We start from the raw sequence: 23876 nt of genomic DNA, 5'->3' as shown, positions 1-23876 counted from the left end.
GGAAGTATCACCTTTCCAGAAATATTTATAGCGTTATCAGTGAATCCACAGTAAAGATCCTTGGTTGCTTTGTCCACCGGATAGAATTTCAAGTAAGGGTCTCGAAATTTCAATTCGTGTAAAATGTTTTCCTTGAGGAAACTGACCGGGCTAGCTGAACCCACTTGAATATTTAAAATTACTTGATTTTCTTTTCCGAGGCCAATTTTTAATAATTTCTTCAGTTCTTTTTCGTCATCGTCGAAGATCGTAGTTACATTTAATACAGAGTAATCGTCGTTTTCGCTTTGTCCAGATTCCGACCATGCGTTTATTACTCCACAACATTCTCTATCTACATGGTCTGTTTTTACATCTGGAACATCCGACGGATTAAAATCTGTATTATCTACAATTCGGTCATTTACAATGTTTACATTTCTACGACGAGATCTACAAAGTCTGGTAAACTGAACTTTTTATTTACATGAAGTACATGTAGTATCCTTTGTTGGGTAAACTGCTAGATGACCTTTTGAGAAGGTTCCGCCGCACTTCATACAGGTGTTGCTTTTTTCTATATTGAGAGTTGGCTCTCTTTTTACGATGAAATGGCTGTGTGGTTTATGTACGGATGATCCGTTGGATTTAAAATTGTTTGTAAGTTTTAGGTGGTTTAAAATTCCCTTTTCATCGATGAGAGCTATGTTGAGTGCTTCTCATGGCGGAAGAGTTTCTGTTAATAGTTTCCTTTGGATATCGTATTTTCTCATGTTGTTTATGAAAATATCTCTAATCCACCCTTCTTCTCCTGTGGCTATGTCGCACTTTTTAGCCACTTCTGCTAAGGCACCCCAAAATTGATCGAGAGATTCTCTTTCTCGTTGTTTTCGGTTTAGCAATTTGTGTCGCTCGAATGTGACGTTTGTCTTTCTTACAAAGGCGGTTGCTAGGAAGTCCCAGAATTCTTTAAAAGAAATTTGCAAAATTTTTGTCCGAAAATTCTTTTTCCCTCGTTTCCTAAGGTCAGGTACAAGACTGATCATAATTTTTTATCTGCTTCTTCTAATCGCATTCTATTGAACTTCTTGGTTTCAAATTTAATGGAAGCTGATTCCTCTTCGTCGTAGCGTCTTTGCTCTTGAACGTTTCGGTCCATTCTCGACTTTCTTTGGTTATCCGTTTCACCGTCTAACGGATTTTCCAAATTAGGAGGTTGAGGATGATGTCTGTCCGAAGGATTTAGTAAGTTTTCGATGTCTATATTTTCTTTAGCGATTATAGCTAAATGAAACAGATCACTCCAATCTTCCCATTGAATGGGGGATCTACAGTATGGTTTTGCCAAAATGGAGGTATTCCTCTCACGTTAGATTCGTTATTTGACTGCGCCATGATCAAATGTTACTTTGTTGTAGCTAATTCTAAGTTAAAATTATTAAAAAGAATAATGGAATTAAAGTGAATTAGTCTGAAGTTAAAACATTAATAAGTGAGAGATCATTCTCTCCGCCGGATAGAATGGCAAGTGAAGGTCATATGTGAGTTACTTGTTATCTAATTAAGATAGGTAAAGTTTGCAATAGATGCAAGATAAAATACGAATCACAACACGCTAAACACATCTTTGTACTTTACACATCGTGGGGGAATAAAATGGAGAAAAAAATGAAAAAATTTGTTTCTGTTTCGTCAATTACTCAACCACAAGTTTTTTAAAATCAACCTTCCAGCTAACAATGTGGTCGGAACGTTAAAGGCTTCATATTGATATACGAGCAATTTTGATATTTATGATTTTGTTTTTAAAATTATTGGAGAGAGAGACACGAATGAGAATTGCCAAGAAAGCATTTTTGTTTGAATATTGTTTCGAAAAACTTTGAGGCAAGGCAAAAGCACGAACAGTTGTTTCAAAAACAAATTGAGAATTTAAACAAGGCAGATTGGTCACGCGCAATTTTCTGCGATTTCGCGTGGCTTTTTCTGGAAAACCCAATATCACATTTTTTACCGGTTTTGATTCGTAGAGTTTGTTGCTTTCTTAGGATATTCTCTGGATTCAACGGATCTACTTAACACATTGCCCCTTCAGGAAAGGACAGGAGTTTTGTTGAGTAGATAAATTTAGTCGAGTTTCCTAGTAATCAGAATGCAGCAAAAGTCTCAGTAGAAATCTCTAGTTCCAATGCACTGATAAATTGTTTGAGGTGGATGTTCAGCTTAATATAATGACGTCAAATGAGGCGAAACTGAAAAGTAGTTTTGTTAAGACAGACAAAAAGGCCTTGAAATTACTGGTTTGTCTAATCAAAGTCAGTCTGCCATTAAAATGTTTACACTTTTTTATAATTAGTAGCAAAAAGTTCGGACAGACAAAAATAATTTAAGAGAGCAAATGACCTTTTTCAGACCTTTTTTACATGCAAACGCTAATTTTTCAGACAGAAATTTTGTTTCAATGTCACCTAAAAACTCAAATTTGCATGCAAAAATTGCTCAAAAATGGCAGGTTGCGCTTTTAAATTATTTCTGTCTGTCCGAACTTTTTGCAACTCTCTATATCAATGTTGAGAACAATGTGAAGTCATATTGCACGAAAAAATAGTTTTCGGGTGCTGTTCCTTAATGTTTAATGCCGATAATTTACAGACGTTAAAACAGGTTTTAAGCCCGTGTTTGATGCTTACAATATGTGAAAGGAGAGTGCGGCACATTTTGGTTCGCCTGCCGGGCGATTTCTCCCAGACGGTTAATTCCAGATAAAAGCCGGACGTACAATCGGATACGACTAGAGACCGTTGTATTATCGATCGTTAAAGAAGTCAACCCCAATGGTGCATTTTTCAACCCAGATCTTCTGAACCGAATTGTGAAATTTCAATCGTGAAGTTTCTCAACTTCTTCTGCAAAACCTGTTTTTCATAAACAGACAAGGCGCATACATCAGTAACGTTCAACAGCTTTTTGCTAGCAGTTCAAGCTCGTTACTGTATCACTTTTCGATGTAATTTGAGACACAGAGGCGAGAAAAAAAGTGAAAATTTGGTCAACGTGATCCAGTTAAAGTGGTTGGCGTGATTGTTCGGTTGGCGTGAGCACACCATTTTCTGGTTTACGGGGATCTGGACACCCGACTTTGGTTGACTTGGATCTGAATCATACCAACTTTTGTTGACACCAATTTCGACACCCAATTTTGTTGACGTAGATCTGGACTGTCTAATGAAACTGTTGCCCTCAACTTTTTTCTCGATAGCAAAATCTGACCAAAAATTTCCAGTGGTATTTAGGAAAAATCGGCCCCTTAAACCTTAATTACGTTATCTAAACACCGCGTATTTAAACTCAACACCGTCTTGAAAAATTGTGAAAATGATTCAGCAAAACGTCTAGAATCATAATTTAAATATTTGAAATAGCTAAGTCGAAAATTTTTGTCCAAATATTGGTTGTGTGGGGCATAAATTGGCAAAAAACAGAAACTCTCTAAAATTTATCAAATTACTGATGAAACTTAAAGCGTTGCTTAAAAAAGCTCGAAAAAAACTTTAGGAAACAATTTTTTCGAAAAATTTCGGAAATTCGAAAATTTCAAAAATTTCGAAAAACCCAATAAATGCGTTTAAAAAACGCGTAGCTAAATAAATTGAAAACTGTTTAAAAAAATAGCCGTAGGCAATCTCCGTAACTTTTTATAAAGGAAGTCGTCCTACTTTTTGCTACAACTTTGTTTTCTCAGAATGTCGCGGAGGTCAGATCGCGGTTTGCTTGGTTCCTAATTTGAAAGTTGGCTTCACACTCTAAATTCATAGTAGTTGCTAGCTCTCTACACCACGTGTTTGAAAATTTAATTAACGCTTCAGAAAAGCGTGTATCCCAATCGTGTGTGCCACTCCACGATTCAGTTTCAACCAAAAGTTTCCAAAACTATATAGGCTAGTTAAAGGACACGATAAAATAACCAGTAAAACTCGCACTCGTTGGAATTTATGGGGCTTCGGAGGTTTGTGTCAGTGAAACTAGTCAAGCAAAAGCCTTATCAAATTGGCTAAACTTGGGTTTAGTAAATAAAACTCAATAAAATCAGTGAACCCCAATGAGCGCAGCAACCAACTGCTGCCAGCAAAGAAGATTTGAGAGGAACGAGAAAAATCACACAAAATTACTCCAGAAAATTTGGAGGCCATCAATAAAAAACAGCACATCAGCTTAAACTTGACCGTTAAAAGCAAAAAGATTGCTTACGAATGAAAAAATTTGACTTGAAAGCAATAGCTAAGTGGACAAAAACGTATTAAAAAAGTCAAAGCAAAATTTTTCTGAACCGAATCTCTCAAAAAAGATCAGCATCTCGAGCTATCGTCGTCGGTTGACCGTCATTCCCAAAAAGTAAACATTAGGGTAGATCATGGGTTAGAGAATCAAAAGGAAGCGAGCTAGTTACATCTTTTTAAACGTTTATAGCAGGTTACCTCTGTCAACAAATCGTTTCTTTCTGCGATGACAATCGAAACAGGCAAGAAAAACCCCTAAAACTGAGCACAAAACGCAGTCTTTGATAGTTCTAACTATACTGCACTTTACGAGAACAACTTTTTGTCATTTTTTTCAATCCAGCTGTATCAGTAGCTACCAAGACTCCGGTATGCTGTAACTTCTCTCTACTTGTTCCTTGGGCTTCGAAGCAACACATCTCCGTCAACAACGTTAACAACAATGCTCCAGCTGTTGGAAACTTGCAAAACATCTCCAGACTACAATCTGGATACACTCTTTTTGCTAATTAGTCGCAGACACCAGGAAACTTAACCGGCGAGATCAAAACTGCTATCACACTTTTTGTAGAGCAACTCTGAGGCCCTGAATGTTCTAATCAGCGAATAGTCTACCATATTCAGTTCAAAAATTTCCACTTGTGTTCCACTGGATACCCTTAGAAATTTACAGTAACACTGCTGTAATAGATGATGGTAACAAAAACCGGTCAAATGGTGCTTTTCATCAATAAAACCAATATCTCAGCATCAATTCTCTTCATTATCAAGAGAGTTTTATGAGTTTACTATGGGTTACTTAATTACATCGCGACAGTTGAAAACACATACGTACGCAAATCAACAGCAACATTTTTTCGTCGCCTTCGTTTTATCCAGCTTTTCAGCCGCAAGCCGTGACACTCAGTGACTTAGTCCATGCTGTATCAATCTCAAAAAACGATCAATCAACCGAATGGCTGGCCCAGAATAATGGAAACCCGCATCAGTGGCAAGAATCTTTCAGCCAGTTTTGCATTACTGTAGACGCAGCCTGTTTGTACGAAAATCAAGTCAGCTAGAGCAGAGTTTGCATCAAGTAGAAGAGTTTGCATCAAGTATAAAGAGGCCCTACAAACTTTAGAAAGAAAGTTTGACCTGCAACAGAAAATGATTACAGCCCATCTCTAAAACCTGTCAAAATTTTCAAAACTAAAATTGCAGAATTTTGAGATTAATTTTTAGCTTCTCGATGACCATCAACAGTCTTCTGGTGGCCTCTTTTAGCTCTCATGATATGAAGATCTGAAAACCATTCTTTTTTGAACCAAGCTCTTACCAAACGTGAAAAAAATTGTCGCTCTTTGCGCTGAATTGCAATTCGTCACGCCCCACCTAATTGACTTTAACACTGGGTGAAGAGATAAAGCAGAGGCTCACAGGCAAAAAAATGCCAGCAAAATCCAAAAAACAATTTCATAAAATAAATCTAAAAGTGTAACGAGAGTTCTGGCTTCGACGACTACAGCTTAAAAAAATTGAGTATCCATCTTGGCATGGGCAAACATGAAATGTAGAAATTCCGTGTTTAAGGAAAAAACTCTACGCAATGGACAGGAAACAATTATAACTTCTCCTGCGTACAAAGGAACCAGGAATTTCGGCAGTGAGTGTCCTCTAGTGAATAACTGTTCCAAGCAAGGATACACTTGCTGCTGAAAGTAAGTAACCTAGCTAAAATCCAGACAAAAATTACAGCCATGCAGGTCCCAACAGTTGTCAAACATAAACAAACTCGGACTCGGTTGAAGCCCACGCAAACGCTAATAGAACGGAAAACTTCATCAAGAAATCACCCAACAGAATTTCGAATCATGCGGACCAGTTGAGGTGGAAATAAGTTGCACAATCTCGAATGAGAATTCAACCATTATAACATAACAGCCGTTCCTGTACATAACCAAAGTCGCGGTTACCACCAATTTTCACACTCGAATTTTTACCCGAAGTTTTACATTGTGTGACTCAGCATCTTGTCACTCCTGGATATCGGCCAATTTAGTCAATTGCCTCAATCTCCTTGGTAGTAATTTGGACCTCACCGTGGAAGGTATTGACTCAACGACTGTTTTTAAATCAAAACAGGTTCAGGTGAAGGTGTCTGTCAACATCGCACTCTGAGAGAGCAAGTATCTGTACCTTGCTCCAATCAAACCAATTTTATAAACTTACAACGATGTAGACTTAATCATTGGTCGAGGTCTATCCATGTCATTAGGCCTGAAGAGTGTTTTAAGAAAGATGTCAATCCAAACACTTCGCCCGTCGCTGTCCGCCTTCCGATAGGCTGGGTCTTGAGCGGCTCAATGCCGTCATCTACCGGTTCCCTTTCCACTTGTTTGAAGTGCAATACAGACAAAACCAAACTATCCGGTCAAAACACCGGTGGTATTAAACAACGTCATTAATGAGCCTACACACAGGTCGAATCCCTTTCCGCCGTGCACATGGGGGTGTCTAAAAAATGAGCCACGTACCATCCATGATAGATCACGATACGCTGTAGGTCTGCTCTGGGCAGAAGAAACTATCATGTTTTCAGACAACTACTATGCGTCTTTGGTTCAAGTAAAACCGTTGGAAAAACGCCTAGCAAAAGATCCTGGCTTAAAAAATCAAAGCTTAAAAACGATCGAAGAGGGTTTAAGCAGGTGAGACGTGATCCACGTTTCTCCCCAAAAATTTTCAAACCGCATCATACAAGAGTGGTATCTCCTTCGCCATTCCGCTAGATCCCCGGAGCAGTTCATGATTAGGGCTGAGAGATTTGTTTTCCCGTAATTAAGGGTTTTAATACGAGCAAGTGCGGCACAGTGGATGTTCTATAGTAGATACCTTAGGATTGGAAATGGCTAAGTAGATCCGATCCCACTTCTAAAAACTGAAAAAACTAGGAATTCATTTTGATTTGTTAAAAGAATTCATATTTGCAGATTTTGCCATTAATTAATTTTATTAGACCAGCAGATTGCGGACTCATTTAATCAAATTAATTGCAATCAGTTATCAGTTTTCCACGCCACTTGTTTTTTAATCGTATTTCTACGTGGTCACTGCTTGCTTGCAATGAAGTCGGGGTCTATATTTAGCATGGAAAAGAAAAGTAGATAAAATCAGGCGAGTTTCTGAGCAATCAAAATGCCGAAAATAGAATTCTCAATAGAAATCTCTAGTAATAACTTATTGGTGTATCTAACTGTGTACAATTTTTTTAGTAGATACCATGGCTTAGGAGAATGATAAATAGATCCGAAGCCGCAATTGTCTGTAAGAATATCTGACGGCTATCGAGCGTGGCAGCGTTCAAAAGTGATAGCCGTAGCTAAGTTTTTTTTGTTCATATTCAGAATCTTTATGTAAATGTAGCCACGTATTCGTTTCTTCTATTCTGCAATTTTTCCCTCTGTGATAAATGAAATATTGGTTCCTAAGATAACATTCCAAATATTAAGATAATGTTTTATTTGATACTTCATGTCAGGGGCGGATCTAGGACTTTCTCGAGGGGGGGGGCGGATTTTCAAAAAAAAAATCGAAAATTTTGACGACCTTTTTTTTTTTAGGTCGACCAAATTGATTGATTTTTCGAGCTCTCCCAAAGCACTGTTTTGCCCCTATTTTGGCAAAATTTTCTGCGCTGCAGTCAAAATTTTGAAAAAACAGGGCAAAAAAGGCGTTTTTGCGCACTTTTTGGAAATTTTTTGGAAAATCGTTTTTTTCCGGCGCGCGCTCCCCCTCAAAGTTAGTATATATTGGCGCCGAAGGCACCTTAAGAAAAATTTTAGGGTCGGTCGGCCAAAAATGGATTTTTGAAGAAGTATCAAAGGGGGGACCCTTTGGGTCGGCAGGGGGTCGAATCCCTGAGGAGGAGGCGTCCGCCCCCCCCCCCCCTAAATCCGCCCCTGCTTCATGTATTTGTTTCACAAAACTTTTTTAAGTATAAATTTGAGTGGCGCTACCGCCATAATTCGAATAAAAAAAGAAATTGAAAACCATTTCGAAACTTTTAGGGCTTTTTGATCAAAAGTGGATGCCGTTTTATCGTAGGAATTTGGATTCTTATTTCGAAATCTAATTTAAAATTTTTTGTTTGTAGCAGCTAAACCTTTTGCACTTGAATACCTTAGCAAAACCTCCATGAAATTTAAACTGAAATTTCATTTTAGGCTGAGGGGATTAGAATTTGACTCTCATAAATGCCGTCTCGATTGAAGGCAGCCGTAATTCTCTATTTATTATTCGTATAAGAAGGATTAATTTATTCTAAGGACTATTTATTTTATTGTTTTTCTGATTATACTATAAAATATTTAAGGTCTCCCCCGTTAAAACTCTTGACGACGGACAATGGTAAAATTCAGCAATATACCAAAAATAATAAGAAAAAGCCTTTGTTTGTGCAACATGTCCAAGATTACAAAGAATAAACAGGTTTTTTCATGTGGATTAGTTCTTTGAAAGTTCTTTAAATATTCCTTTGTTCATGTGATCACAAAAATTTGACTGTTGAACTGAAAATTATAATAACCAACCGAACGATACACAAAATAGCACATCTGATTGTCTCATATAAACATTTGAGATCAACACAAGCAAAAAATCTAACAACATTCAAGACAACCAAAAACCAAAAGTGAATTGCGAAACATCTTTGTCTTAGTGAAAAAATGATGCATATTAAGGCAGGTCAATCATGGGCCTTTTGAACAACCAAATCCTCAGTTGTCGCCAGCAATTTTCACGTTTTATCGTTTTAGGTACGATGGAGCTGAAAACAAGCTTAGAATGAAGTACCCATTGGTTTATAAACGATTGATATTATTTGCAACTTGTATTCAACAGAAAATTAAAAAAAAAATTGAAAGCTTTCCTTCTAATAGCCCCTAAAAATCAAAAATTTCAAACAAAGTTGAATCAACAAAATTTTTAATATCGATCGAACCAAGACTAAAAGTGTTATAATTTTTGATGTTTATTTGTGGTATCTGATTTAGCGCTGATAAAGTCGTGACACGTTTAGTGTTGATTTGTATTTCAAAAAAAAATTAAAACGAGTAGATAGTTGTGATGGTTGAGACATGCCTTGATGTCGACCGAACAGAAAAAAATATTCGAACAGCAAATAGAAACAGATTTTAATTGGGTCAAAATGCTCGAGACCCGGGTCGAGGTGCTCACTTTGTGTTTTCACATTCAAAGTCGAGCACAGTCACCCGGGCGACCCAAAACAGATATGTTGCGACATCGCTCGACCCAAAAAAAGGTATGTTGCGACCATTGCATTGCAACTAAAAATGTGTATGCTGTATCCTTGAGCGACCGAAGCAATTTGCGCGACTTTTCGCGAGCCAAAACAGATATGCTGCGACTTTGTGCGACCCTGAAAGGTATGTTGCGACCAATGCAATCAAAATGAGTATGTTGCGACTTTGCGCAACCGAAATGTTTAAACGACTTTATCCGGTCCAAAAAAAACATATTGCAAAATTGCTGAACTCAAAAATATTAAGTTGCAACCATTGCAATCTAAATGGGTATGCTGCGACCATTGCGACCCAAATCAGGTATGCTGCGACCATTGGGACTGAAAATGATTATGTTGCAGCTTTGCGCGACCAAAGCAATTCACGCGACTTTGCACGAGACAAAACATTATTGCTGTGACTTTGTGCGACTCAAAAAGGTATGTTGCGACCAAAGCGACTTAAAATGAGTAAGTTGGGACTTTGCGCAACCGAAACGTTTGAGCGACTCTGCCCGACCCAAAAAAAACATTTTGCGACTTTGCGCATCTCAAAAAGATTATGTTTCAACCATTGCGACTCAAAATGAGCATGTTGCGACCATTGTGATTCAAAATGGGGAAAAAAGCAACCATTACGTTGAAAGTGGTTGTGTTGCGACCTTGTGCGACTGTAGCAATTTGCGCAATTTTGCCTTAAAACATAGCTCAATTTCAGTCGAAACATACTTCGAGCATGGTCGAAACATACCTCGAGCACAGTCAAAGCATAACTCGAGCACGGTCGAGCACAGTCGAAGAATCACACCTCGAGCACTATCGAGCACGGTCGCAAAGTTTTGATTGACCCGCGGTACTTCGGATTCACAAGGAAAAATTAACATTTTCGACTCAAACTGCAAACTAGTTTTCCAAAAGATAGAGAAAAAGCTTGCTAATATTTGATTGTGCATTTAGATTGCAAATAATTCTAATCAGTTCATTTTGATAAAAAAAAACATCATAAGATGGTACCCGAAAAGCGTAAATTATAACGTTTAGTTTTGTATAACTCAAGTTGTTTGGAAGTCGAAACATACCTGAATTCGATCAAGCACGGTCGAATTATATCTTGCTTATGTCAAGCACAGTTGAGCATATTTGTCGCTCGAGCACGTTCGAAACACACAGAACTTCAGTTGAGCACGGTCGAAACATGTCGATTTTTGGTCCAAATGTTCGAAATATAAAGTGAACTGAACACCTCGTACCGGGGAGACTCGATTGTGGTCTAGTCAGTCAGAATAAAAATAAGCATGAGCACAATGTTTAAAATAATACGAATCTGGGACTTCTCTAGTTTTATTTATTAAATCAAGAAACTTACAAGTCATAGCGGAAAAATGAAGTGCAAATTTTACTTTTGAACAGCAATTTCAAATTTAGGTGCTGTTGATGGCAACTATTAATGATAACGAGTTAATTTTCAACCTACTATCAGAAACGATTCGAAAAAAATAAAGTTACAAAATTTTTTTTAAATGACTGTTTTTGGCTATTCACTCAAAACTCATTTCTGGGCACTGAAAATTACCGTAAACAAATTCTTAAAGCAAGTATTAAAACCTGAGTCTCCTGGCTATTGATTTTATATTTCAGCTTCCATGATTTTTATGATGATTATTGTTGTCATTTGTTTTATAGGATAGAATTACCGCTTAAATTGAAACCAACATAGTTGGCACAAATGACTGAATTTAAGAAAGAACTCTGACACTTTGTAGGTCCACGCTTTCTCTGCTCTTTAATTTAAAAAAAAAGAGGAAGGGCAACATCAAAGAAAGGAACCCATTGGATCTAGATAATGAATGAAGAAGTCAACAGTGAACTGAGTTTGCGAAGATGCAAAACAGATCAGGGTTTGCGTGATTTCTACAGAAATTTGTGGGTGAAGGTATTTTGATTGCGATCAAAACGACGAGGAAAAAAGAGCTCGTAATATTTGGGCTGAAAGACGGAAACTGAAAAAAGGGAAACCAGATTTTGACGCTTGGTCATTGGACAGTTTCAGTAACTATTTGTGAACAATTTATACAAATTTAATGTTTTCATGCCCGCATCCAGTTTCAAGCGTTAATAATCGATTATATTACGATTTTAGTACCAGTCTCACTAAAACTGAGAAACAATCAATTTTAACCAATAAATAATCGATTATAATCTTCCTTTTTAAAATCAAATTATAATTAATTATAATCCATTATAATCAATTATAATTGATTATTTATTCGTCTATTTTTCGATACAATTATAATCGATTAAAATTGACTATAATCCAGGGGGGGGCGGATTTTCATAAATTTTCGAAAAATTTTTCGACCTTTTTTTTAGGTCGACCGAAATGATTTTTCGAGCTCTCCCTAAGCCCGGTTCAGTCCCTGTTTTGGTGAAATTTTCTGCGCCTAGGGCAAAATTTTGAAAAATAGTCCAAAAAATGCGTTTTGAGGTACTTTTTGGAGAATTTTAACCAAAAAATCGCGTTTTTTCGGCGCGCGCTCCCCTCTCAAAATTAGTATATATTGGCGCCAAAGGCGCCTTTAGAAAAATTTTAGGGTCGGTCGGTAAAAAATTGATTTCTTAAAAAGTACCAAAGGGGGGACCCTTTGGGTCGGCAGGGGGTCGAATCCCTGAGGGAAGGGGTCCGCCCCCCCCCCCCCGCCCCCACCCCCTAAATCCGCCCCTGCTATAATCCATTATTTTTATTCAAATTTCTATTTCATTAGTTTTGCACAAAAATCCATTATTATCGATTATAATTGATTATAATGCTTTTTGTTTGTCCATTTTTGTCTTCGAAATTCCATCTAAATTGCTTATATTTTCTTCTTTTTGTGGACGTTGGTTCCTATGAATAATGAGAAAAACATTTTTAAAGTTTTCCAATTAAATCAAATTTTTAAGTTTTTTTAAACTTCTTCCCCATTAGAGTTGTTTTGTGGTGCATATTTTAAGCTTTTTTAAACACCAAAACATCAGCAAATTGATTTAGTTTCATGATTGATTCGGAAAATTTACTTTTCGTCTACCGCGAGAACCTTTCCACTCATATGAAGGGATCTCTATGAAACTTTTGTTTCGTGGTAAAACTTTGTGTTCAGATGAACCAAAGTGTTCAAGAGATCTCTCTTTGAGAGATTTTCTTATTGACACAAAAATAATACCCCATAAGATATAATTCGAATTTAGGAAAATGTCGGCAAAATAAGATATTATAATCGATTATAATCGATTATAATTGATTTTAAGGGTTTTTAGTAAGAACTATAATCAATTATAATTGATTATAAGAGATTATAATCTCTTGGAAAATATCACGATTATTAATCAATTATAAATCCCTTAAAGACCTAATTTTGGTAATTATAATCGATTATAATTGTCAAAAAATCATCATAAAAATCCGTTATAATCAATTATTTACGCCTAAACATGGATGCGGGTGTGTATGGTTTGTGCCCCTGTTTTGCTGAATTCTTAAGTTAACAGGAAATAATTGAGTAATCTGATTTCTAAAATTCTGCCACCACCAAAAACGTTCAGTTTGTTCACTGATAATATTGTTTAATGAAAAGATAGCTAATCCTTATTTTTCGGGGATAGAAGAAAAAATTTGTGATTGTCAATGAAAAATTCGAGGCACGTATGCATCTTGTTAAATTATGCAAGTTGTTAACAGCAAAAACTCAAGAATCGGTGTTTGCATCTGCAGTTTTAAGCAAGAGTTTGTAGAATTCTCAGCAAAAGCTGTCAAAAGGGGGACGATACTTTTGCTCATGGGAAGCAAACAATATGTGAGCTTCAGTAGTGTTTACACCACATGTCAATTTTGTTTTTGCTTTTACATAAAAAGGACGACCCAAAGACCAAGAAGGCTCTCTATGGTCGCCTAATAAGGTTTAAACAATGAGGCTTCATAACCTGAACGAAAAACCGACTTCACTTATAATTTGTTTGCGATAGTATAGACTACATTGCAAGAGCAGAAGACTTGCAAGAAAAACTACACAAAGTAAATTGGTCTTTAAGAGAGCGGCTGATTATTTCTATCTTGCTGAAAGGGGTACCAAGAGCTCAAACACATTGTGAATCTTGCGAAATTCAGCAGAGAGAGCAACAGCTCACATGATATTAGATATCTGGTAAAATTTGAAAATGACACGAGGAAAGCTGATAAAAAGCAAAATTGAGAAAGTTCTTATGAGCAAAAGTGACGGGAAGCCAAGTTGTTTTCGGTTTTGCAAACATGGCTGCAAAAAAGCAGAGTGAAAGGAAAAACATAATGTCTCAGAAGTGAGGTGTTAAAGTATGACTAATTGAGACATAAGTCGAAGGTCCTCTACATAAAAAGGCGAACACCAACCATGGGAAGCAAGCAGGACCTTGACTAATTCTTTTTTCTATATCAACTTGACTAATTATTTGTTTTAATTTGAGTTCTACAAAAGTGCAAACTTCCAAAATGTAAAATGACTAAGTTTGTTTTTTGGACTTCAAGGTCACACGACTCAATCCAGTCAAAAAAAGATGGCGCGATAGACAGACAGTGTGAAGGAGCAGATATTCTATAAGCTGATGAATAGCCAAGCGAATAAGCATAACAAACAGGCAGACAGTTGGAAAGCTGTTAAACAACTCAAAAAACATGATTCATTTAGAAAGAAATATACTAGAAGAAAATGAATTTATTATTGATAAAACTAACCCAATTTAAAAAATTGCAGAAATCAAAGCGCCAGAAAAAAACTTGGATTGCACATATTTTAAAACTTTTCTCTGAAAACAAAGCAAGGAAAAAATGACTCATTTATGTGAAATTTGACTTTGTTCATAGATGAGCGGATGCGATTGTAGAATTGTACCTGGACGGAGAAAGAGGAGTCGAGTAGTGGCCAGAAGACAGTGATGGGGATGTAGGTGAGGGCGGGGATGAGCCACAGCACACAGATCATGCCCACAGCAGCCCCCTTCTTCGAGGGGGAGTCCTGACTTTGCAGTCTCGTTATTGTCAAGTATCTGTTCAAATGGCAAGGAAAATATTCTATTACAAGGTGGATATATATACTGTTTCTTAAGTATTTGATTTCAATAACATGATCCGGGAAAAATCAAAACCTGACCCCCCACCCCCAAAAAACTTATAAAATTCAGTATCAAATTAGAATGGGGGATCACTATCAAATCGCCCATCTAAACTGATACTGAGTGCTGATTTTTTTGACGTCAAACTCTCGTAACAAACTTTTTGCTTTTTCAATTCAATTTAGCTAGGGGGAAGAGTTAAGTTACAGATGTCAATCACCTGTCGAAGCAATGAATTAAATCCAACTCAATTGGCAAAAAAAAAATTCTTAAGTTGCATGGTGAACTGTTTTACCTGTCGAATGTGATCATGATGAGTGCGAATACTGAAGTTGATGTTGCCATGTAGTCGCAGCACAGCCACACCACACACAGGGGTCTGCCCAAATACCAGTTGCCTAATAATTTAGATATGATTTAGTCACGACCTTTTATCCGCTATAGGTGATGAAACAACATACAAGCTGTTCAGCTCTTTACGGAGAGCCACTGTTGTGCCCCCTGCTTAAGAGATGCATGCAATTTTTTTGGTTATATTTCTGAGCTGAATATGGTTAAAGTTGCTTTAGTATCCTCAAGCAGCAAGCACGGATCATAATGGGCCTCGAACTATCGACAATTCATTACTCAAATTACATGGACTATACTCGAAGTTGATTTTTAGTTAAAAGTGGATAAAATGTACAAATTTAGTTGATTCAATTTGTTTTTAACGAAGTTTCAGGATCAAAATATAACCAACAGCCCATCAATTTTTCATCAGCTATTATCAACTACGGCGTTTACGAAATAAGACGACAAGCAAATTAGACAATTAGAAAATAACTAAAATTAGACGATGACTTGCGTGCAATTCGCGAGAAAATTGTTTACAGTCTTAAATTAAAATTTGATTGAGTGGCACTTGTTGTCGAAGCACAAATCAGACTATCAATGTCACAATTATACAATTTATGCATTTCAAAATTGTACTGCTTTTTTATGATTTAACGTCTTATAATTAAATTATAATATAAGCTTTGATCAGTTCTGGGATAATATACTATTATTTGTTTTTGTGTAACTTCAGACAGCACAAAAAAATTTTGTTGGTCAGATTTTTATCGTCTAAGTTTACAAAAGTGATAGTCTAAAATCAGTTAATAAATTGTCGTCTAATGTGCTTGTCGCCAAATTTCCTAAGCCCTTTAACTATTTGTCAATACAAAAAAAGAGATCTTTCTTTAGTTTTTCACAAGGGCCTCTTCAATAAAGGTTACAGACCAGTTATATAAATTTAGTGTAAGATAATTGGTTTGATAGCAATTTATTAGTAATATTGGTGAAAAAATTGCCTTTCTCCCTCTGTGAAAGACACTTGCAGCATGCATGCTGATGCCTGATCGCGGTGGGCCTTTATAGTGATTTGGAAGAGTTTGGAAGAGAAAATCGGTACTACTATTATACAGTGGTCCTCTAAAAAAGCAAGTCTCCTGAACATAATAAGATAGTTAGAGCTCTCAAATTATTCAAAAGTTATGATTTCGTCATTCAAATAGATGTCGCAATATAATTTCAAATTAAATTTATGTTTCGTTACTTCGTAAAACCTTACCCCTCACCATTTTAAAGTAAAAATTTCAAAAACATCTCAAAAATTGAGTTTAAATGACAATATTTGATCCTTAGTAAGGTTCATAAACCGTAAATTAAATCGAAGCGAGTATTTTTTTTTGATATACAGTTTATAGTAATTACAATTTTTAATTACAATATGGATTTTGTTTAAAGAGGAGTAGAGATTCATAGGTGGGTGGACTGATTATTAAGTATTCACTTTCTGATTAATTGCTTTGCATAATATTGTGTGGCTCAGCTTCTAAATTGTTGTTCGAGAAGAGTTATACCAAACCGGTATAATACAACAACTAGCTACAAAAGGCAACTCGTAAAATACAAGGAAGCAACAAATCGGAAAAAAAACTAAATTTTTGAACAAAACCAACAACCCAACAATTTTTCATCAGCTATTATCAACTACGGGGTTTAGGAAATTAGACGACGAGCAAATTAGACAATTAGAAAGTAACTAAAATTAGACGGTGACTTGCGTGCAATTCGCGAGAAAAATGTTTACAGTCTTAAATTAAAGTTTGATTGAATGGCACTTGTTGTCGAAGCACAAATCAGACTATCAAGGTTCACAATTATACAATTTATGCATTTCAAAATTGTACTGCTTTTTTATGATTTAACGTCTTATAATTAAATTATAATACAAGCTTTGATCAGTTCTGGGATAATATACTATTATTTGTTTTTGTGTAACTTCAGACAGCACAAAAAAATTTTGTTGGTCAGATTTTTATCGTCTAAGTTCACAAAAGTGATAGTCCAAAATGGGTTATTGTATTGTCGTCTAATGTGCTTGTCGCCAAATTTCCTAAGCCCTTTAACTGTTTGTCAATACAAAAAAGAGGTCTTTCTTTAGTTTTTCACAAGGGCCTCTTCAATAAAGGTTACAGACCAGTTATATAAATTTAGTGTAAGATAATTGGTTTGATAGCAATTTATTAGTAATATTGGTGAAAAAATTGCCTTTCTCCCTCTGTGAAAGACACTTGCAGCATGCATGCTGATGCCTGATCGCGGTGGGCCTTTATAGTGATTTGGAAGAGTTTGGAAGAGAAAATCGGTACTACTATTATACAGTGGTCCTCTAAAAAAGCAAGTCTCCTGAACATAATAAGATAGTTAGAGCTCTCAAATTATTCAAAAGTTATGATTTCGCCATTCAGAGAGATGTCGCAGTATAATCTCAAACTAATTTTATGTTTCGTTATTTCGAAAAAGCTTACCCCTCACCATTTTAAAGTAAAAAAATCAAAAACATCTTAAAAATTGAGTTTAAATGACAATATTTGAACCTTAGTAAGGTTCATAAACCGTAAATTAAATCGAAGCGAGCATATTTTTTGATATACAGTTTATAGTAATTACAATTTTTAATTACAATATGGATTTTGTTTAAAGAGGAGTAGAGATTCATAGGTGGGTGGACTGATTATTAAGTATTCACTTTCTGATTACTTGCTTTGCATAATATTGTGTAGCTCAGCTTGTAAATTGTCGTTCGAGAAGAGTTATACCAAACCGGTATAATACGACAACTAGCTACAAAAGGCAACTCGTAAACTACAAGGAAGCAACAAATCGGAACAAAAACTAAATTTTTGAACAAAACCAACAACCCAACAATTTTTCATCAGCTTTTATCAATTACTTGTAAGAACACAAAAAAAAGAAATCATTGTTCGATTTTTCTCAGATGTTTTTATCAGACTAATTATATAAGTATAGTGTTATATAATTGGTTTGATAACAAGTTATTATGATTATCATCATAAGTATTGGTGAAAAGAATGTCTTCTCCTTTCTGTGAAAATTAACTGCAGGCCTGATTGGATTTTTATCTTACCAGTGGTTTTGTAAACTACGGAACAGGGAAATATGAAGCAGCCGACTAGCAGATCAGAGACAGACAGAGATATGAGGGGGTAGTTGGAGGGAGTCTGCAGTCGCTTGTCCTGGAAAAAGGCGATCACCACTGACAGGTTGCCGATTATGGTCACTATGATGAGAAGTATGGCCACACAGATTATGACCACTGAAGCCATAGTACTGTAGTAGGGTTCCTCGCTGTCTGCCGCAACTTCTAAAAAGTAATCTCATAACAATCCTCGCTCAAAAATCAAATAACCCGTCAATTCGAAAAAAAACTCTTCCAATAGCGGGGCGGATACAAATCAGAATCCATTAAGCGAATCAAGGCTTGGTTAATGAGAAGCTTTCAGATGCCTATTCCGGAGTATTTCATCAACCATGGAGCATTTTTGTGATAGTTTTTAATATCTATTTTTCACCGAATTTTTTCAGCTTTTCAAAACGTTTGAAAGCATAACAAGAGGGGCAGAAAATCGAAGTGTTTTGTTGCTCATAAGGTCTAAAATTGAGAAATTGCTCCGCCTTAACCCTTCGGTATTATTTCATGACATCCTTTTTGCCATCAATTTTTGGCGAGCAACCCTAAATATTCTCTAAATGAGCCTTTGGTGCCAAAATACTAACTTTCGTGAATTGTTTTTTATTTATGAATTTTGCCAGCGGCACAGAAAACAATGTCAAAATAAGGTCTATATGTCTCTCTGGGAGCTAATGTTTCTCTTTCTCTGATCGACCTAAAAGATGTTTTTTTATGAGAACAAAAGAACTATTATGAAAAGATGCTGAAGAATAAAAGATGCGTTTTATGAAATTTCCTTCACGAAAACTGCATGACCGGCGATTTTTGATGCCAGCAATTTTTTCTAATTAGTCCGGAATCTTTCATAATTTCAACTTCCAAATAACTATCAGAGGGTATGCCAACAGAGGGTAGGGCTCTATACAAAAATTAGATCCGGTTATCGACGCGAAGCTGCAAAGCTGCGACGCGCCCATCGGCGACCTTAACTCGGACTGTTTTGTATCGAACTGTTTTTTGTTCGTTGCATATTTTTTTTGGGTTGTTGTTTGTATTGGACTCTTTCTTATGGGAATCATTCGTTTATGAACCACGGCAGTGATATCTTTTTTGTAAGAAAAACAATCAACTTGATTAAAAAAATTCGCTGTTGAAAATACACAAACATAATAATCTCGTTTTGTACTCCTCGAAAGTTATTTTAATTCAATTTTAATGATTTCTAAATACAAATTATGATGAAAAATTCAATGACTTTCGTAGTTTTTATACTATTTACACGAATAACTCAATAAAAGTAAACAGACAGAGCAATCAGCTTTTCACTGTTTTTAAAACTTGTATTTGTGATGTTTGTACGCAAAAAATTTTACTTGTGTTGTTCGGACATTATATTGTACCTTGCCATCAGAATTAGCAACCCCAAAAATGTCGTCTTTTTTCAACAAGACTGTAAATCCAAAAGCTCGCATTAAAAGATTTAAAAACACTACAGTTGTCAGCCACTGTTTGCTTCAACAAAAAAAAATGGCTCCCTGCGGCTTGTGATCCTGTATGTTACAATGAACTAGACCTGAACTTGCCTGGATCTGAGCTACTGCAATCGGCCATTCATCTAATATGAGTGTCCCATTCGAACCAACAAATGGAAAATAAAAAAACGATCACTTAGAGCTCAGAGGAGAGGAATAAAAGTCAATTAAGATTTCGCTTTTTCCAATTTAAGAAAAAAAATGTTTTGATTGGCGTCTAGATTTTTATCTCTTCTCTATTTGGTGTGAAAACAATGGATTTTCAATGAAGCTCAGATAAAAGAAAACTGCTATTTTATATTTGTAAACAAAAAAAGCGAAAAATTAAGGAGAGTTTTTTAAGATAAAGTATAGGTGAGAGATAGATTAAGAGTGCAAAATTAAAACTGTTTGTTTGTTTGTTTCGGCGAGAGCGCTTTGACAAGATGAATGCTGAAAAAGGCGTTTGAGGGGCGCTCTAAGTCAAATCAAGAAAAAACAACAAAACAACCAAAAACGTCCAAGCAAACGAAATTAAAGGTAGGTGTACATGGTTCAAAAGACGATGAAATTACACAAAGATGACGAAAGGGACTTTTTAAATTACTTCACTTTCAGTGGACTTAAGATTCGATAATCTATTGCCGCAGCATTAGCACCTTTGATCTCCAAAATTCAATTATTACCTTTAAAGTGGTTTCGAACCTCTGACAACAATCTACTCAAAGTTTGGACCACCAAGATATTAGAAGAAAACATTAAAGAACAAAAAAGACAATTAAGGAAAGAAGGTAAAGGAACAAAACCCTTTCAGGTCAAATGTTTTTTGAAATTATAAGACCTGCTTGACATAGTCTTTGTTGCTATTTTTTCTTGATTAAAAACCTGCAAAAGTGTATTTGCGTCATACAAAACAAAGCAAAAATGAACCAAATACAATCCCATTAAACCTTTTCCGCTCGGATCAAAAGAAAAATAAATTGAAACGTGAAATGACTCTGAAGCCTCCCATACGTATTTTACTAAGCGCTCATTGCTGGTTGAATGCTTAGTAATTTTATCCTAAATTATAAGTCTCACCTTAGATCGTCAAATTGTCTTGACAAAAATTAGAGTAGAAACAATAGTTAGAAAAGGTATGAATTAATTAGTTGGTTAGATACAGAGCACTGGGTTATTAGATTATATAAATGAATCGAACAGCTTAAAGAAATATACCTATGAGGGGAGGTTGAGCTAATCTTATTTTGTTCATCAATATTTTATCTTCTTACTAAGGTCGGTGGCTGATTAGTATGTATGGTTGCCTTTGATGTTTGTCCAAGTCAGCACTTCTGGTTGGGCCGTCTGAATCGTCTTGCCGTAGTCCTTTGGGTACTTTTAGTCCAGACTTCCTCGGGGGTGCGTATCTCGAGTATCTCGACTTATAATTTTATCGAACTTGAAATGAGAATTTATTCTTTTTTTATAAGTGAAAAAGGCTAGATTAATTTTAGTGTTAGGGCAGAAAGGAAAATTATTTATTTTTAAAAGATCTGACTGAAGAGAACTGACTTGCTGCTTACTGAGCAAAATGAAACACTGAAGATTTCAGGCCAGTCCTTTTGCTCGTAAGCATAAACCGGCGGCTGATTCAATCTTTAATTATTCAGGTTTCACCTGCTCCTTTGTTCTCCCTTTTTAATAAGGGAATTTTCAACTAGTTTTTATTTGATTTTTTCAAATCAAATATCTTCAACTTATTAGTCCCCTTTGATGAAAACCGCAGCCTTCAGTTTGTCTTATTAAAAATTCATATTACTCTCTCTGATGCATCATATTGCAGGTGCACCTCTGCTTAATCAAAGCAAGGAGAATTTCAGTGCAGCCGGCGAGACTGCTAAATATTTATCCAGTTTGTTTCAAGTTAAGTTAAAAGGGACGTATTAATAATCGCCGCCCTTTTCAAATATTGAGTATGAAAAAATGAGAAAACTTGGACAAGTATTCAAAAAGGAGTGGATTTTCAAAACAAGATTTTATAGTCCTAATAAGAGTAAATCAGTCAATATCTGATTTAGTGAAAAGAGGCTTTAATTTGAATGGCACGCTCCAATTTAGAATTGGGTAGTTAAATAAACAATTAAGACAATGGTCTTTTGTGTGTGTGTAGTATTTTGCAATACTACAACTCACCCCTTTTTTTAGAAAATTAAGCTGTTCGATTCTTACAGTTACCATGGTGAAAATTTAAACACTTTACTGGTTAAATACTATAGTTAAAAAATTTAAAAAGAACATCAAATGAAAAGTTTGAAAAGATAGGTTAGGTTTTATCTAGAGCTTCCTTCCGGCTTCTAGCTCCACATTGTATGATCTGAGGATCGCTATCTTCCTCTGTGAAGCCTCAAGTTTTTGTTGCAACTTCACGATTTTCTTCTTTTTAATTTTGTTTTTGATTCGTAGTCTGCTCATTCCGTCCGTAAGTTGTTGAATGTCGTCCTGTTCTTCCTGTCTGTTTTTTATATGGTTCGGAAAAGCAGTTATTCCCTCGAACGGGATGGTGACTTGCGTGCCTCCTGCCTTGAGGATGTAGCCGTGTTCCTCCCTCTTCTTTAATTTCCAGAAGTTGTTTTCGTTCTTTATAACCACTTCTGGCTGGGTTATGAAGTCGATAGGCATCATCGCCTTTTCCATTGTCATTGAATTGACGACTTCAAGGAACGATGGCAGTTTCCATCTGTTATAATTTTCCTTTATTGAGTACTTTAAACTCGTTATATATTTTGGATTTTCCGTATCCAATTTGGTTTCTCTGCACTTCTGCAGTTCCAATCTTTGGGTTAAATTGGGAAAATTGCGAGGATTCCTATTTAACCCGTCGTCCATTGACAAAGATTGTACTGCTACAGGTTTTCGTTGTTTCTTCCTGCGAGGCAGCTTTCTTTTAAACTCCTCTGGTGCTGGGTCTGAATTTCTGCAGTTCCAGTTTAAAATTGGGTCGTATTCCATTTGCTAAACATCAATAAAAAATGACCAAATTTTCAAAATCCCGAATTACATTCGGATATTAGGGCTAATTATCAAATGTTTGAACAATGAAGGACAAAGTGTAAAATTGTATATATATAAAAGGTGGAAAATATAATCTTGTGGTTTCACACAAACCCACTACGGAAAACAAATGAAGAAAGACGATCATGGTGTTTATTAACCACAGGAATACAAATGAAGAAAGACGATCATGGTGTTTATTAACCACAGGAATAAAGCATTTTCCGACACTGAGTTAAGCTCAGATATTAAACTTATGTAGTGAAAGCAAAAATGGAAATTTTAGGCATTAATTAACCCCTAATATAAAAGTATGTCCACCTGGTTGTCATAACCAGCAATTTTTGTTACATTTTTTGATAGAAAAAACAAAAGATTTAAATTAGAATCAAATCAAAATGAAATATCGTAGAAAAGGAAAATTAAACAGACAATTTGCAAACTGTATAGTTTTCAAAAAGATAAGTTTATTAGTTTATCTTTGGTTTTAATCCTCTGCATCAATCCATGTTCACATCTTTAGTACAGAAAGTCATCCTGAACTTTATGATGCAAAAATTTAACGTAAACAATCTTAAGGATGATGTGGTCCAATTTTCAAAGTGTTGCTTCTGAAAATTTGTTGTTTTTAAGTGTTTAAATGCCTGCATGTTGTGGATTTTGGGCTACCGAATTGATATTTTGGCCAAATTGTGAGGAGTGAATCATAAGAGTCTCAAAGGCTGCATACAGCCACCAACAAGCACTTGCGTTGTTGAAAGAATATGGTACCATAATTTTAAAAAGGCTACATGAAGCCACCAACAAATGCTGGCATAAATCTGCGGCGGGTCGGGTCGAAAAACGTTGTTCGCCCATTTTTTGATAAAGAATATTGATGAAAATTTTTATCAATGTGTTGAGAAGAAAGGAGGTGATATCTCCCTTTTTGATGAATTTCTTCTAGTTTGCATTTTGTAACTTGAAAACTACAAAGATGATAATTATTGTCATCGGTCCCTACTTGGGCCCTAAGAGGAATCCGATGGTGCAAATTAACTTCGCAGAATGAGTTTGTTACAATCTTACATTGGCTAGTTCTTTCATCAAAGGTTTCACTCTATTAATTCTCGTTATTGCACGTAGGGTAATTTGACATTCCCTTAAGTTTAATACTGAATTTTCAGTTAATAAAA

General features: G+C 35.8%; 2 protein-coding genes across 4 annotated transcripts in view; one reads left to right on the top strand and one right to left on the bottom strand.

Annotated features, from left to right (window-relative positions):
* Positions 1 to 23876, top strand: part of LOC134854912 (leucine-rich repeat-containing protein 71-like) — a 251335-nt gene that overhangs the window by 102763 nt on the left and 124696 nt on the right. The window lies entirely within an intron of this gene.
* Positions 1 to 23876, bottom strand: part of LOC134854542 (histamine H3 receptor-like) — a 95325-nt gene that overhangs the window by 20125 nt on the left and 51324 nt on the right. For 2 of the 3 annotated variants that reach the window (XM_063870839.1, XM_063870840.1), the window contains exons 3-5: positions 18113 to 18349; positions 14951 to 15053; positions 14436 to 14589 (exon numbers count right to left, since the gene is read on the bottom strand). In XM_063870839.1, the coding sequence (XP_063726909.1) occupies positions 14436 to 14589; positions 14951 to 15053; positions 18113 to 18349 (494 nt within the window). Of the gene's footprint in view, positions 1 to 14435; positions 14590 to 14950; positions 15054 to 18112; positions 18350 to 19740; positions 19841 to 23876 lie in introns of those variants that run through there. The other variant, XM_063870841.1, reaches the window with a different exon arrangement.

Source organism: Symsagittifera roscoffensis, chromosome 9, assembly GCF_963678635.1.
Source record: "Symsagittifera roscoffensis chromosome 9, txSymRosc1.1, whole genome shotgun sequence".
Classification (NCBI taxonomy): Eukaryota; Metazoa; Xenacoelomorpha; order Acoela; family Convolutidae; genus Symsagittifera; species Symsagittifera roscoffensis.
The sequence above is the reverse complement of the archived record's forward strand: the minus strand, read 5'-3'. Positions and strand labels throughout refer to the sequence as shown.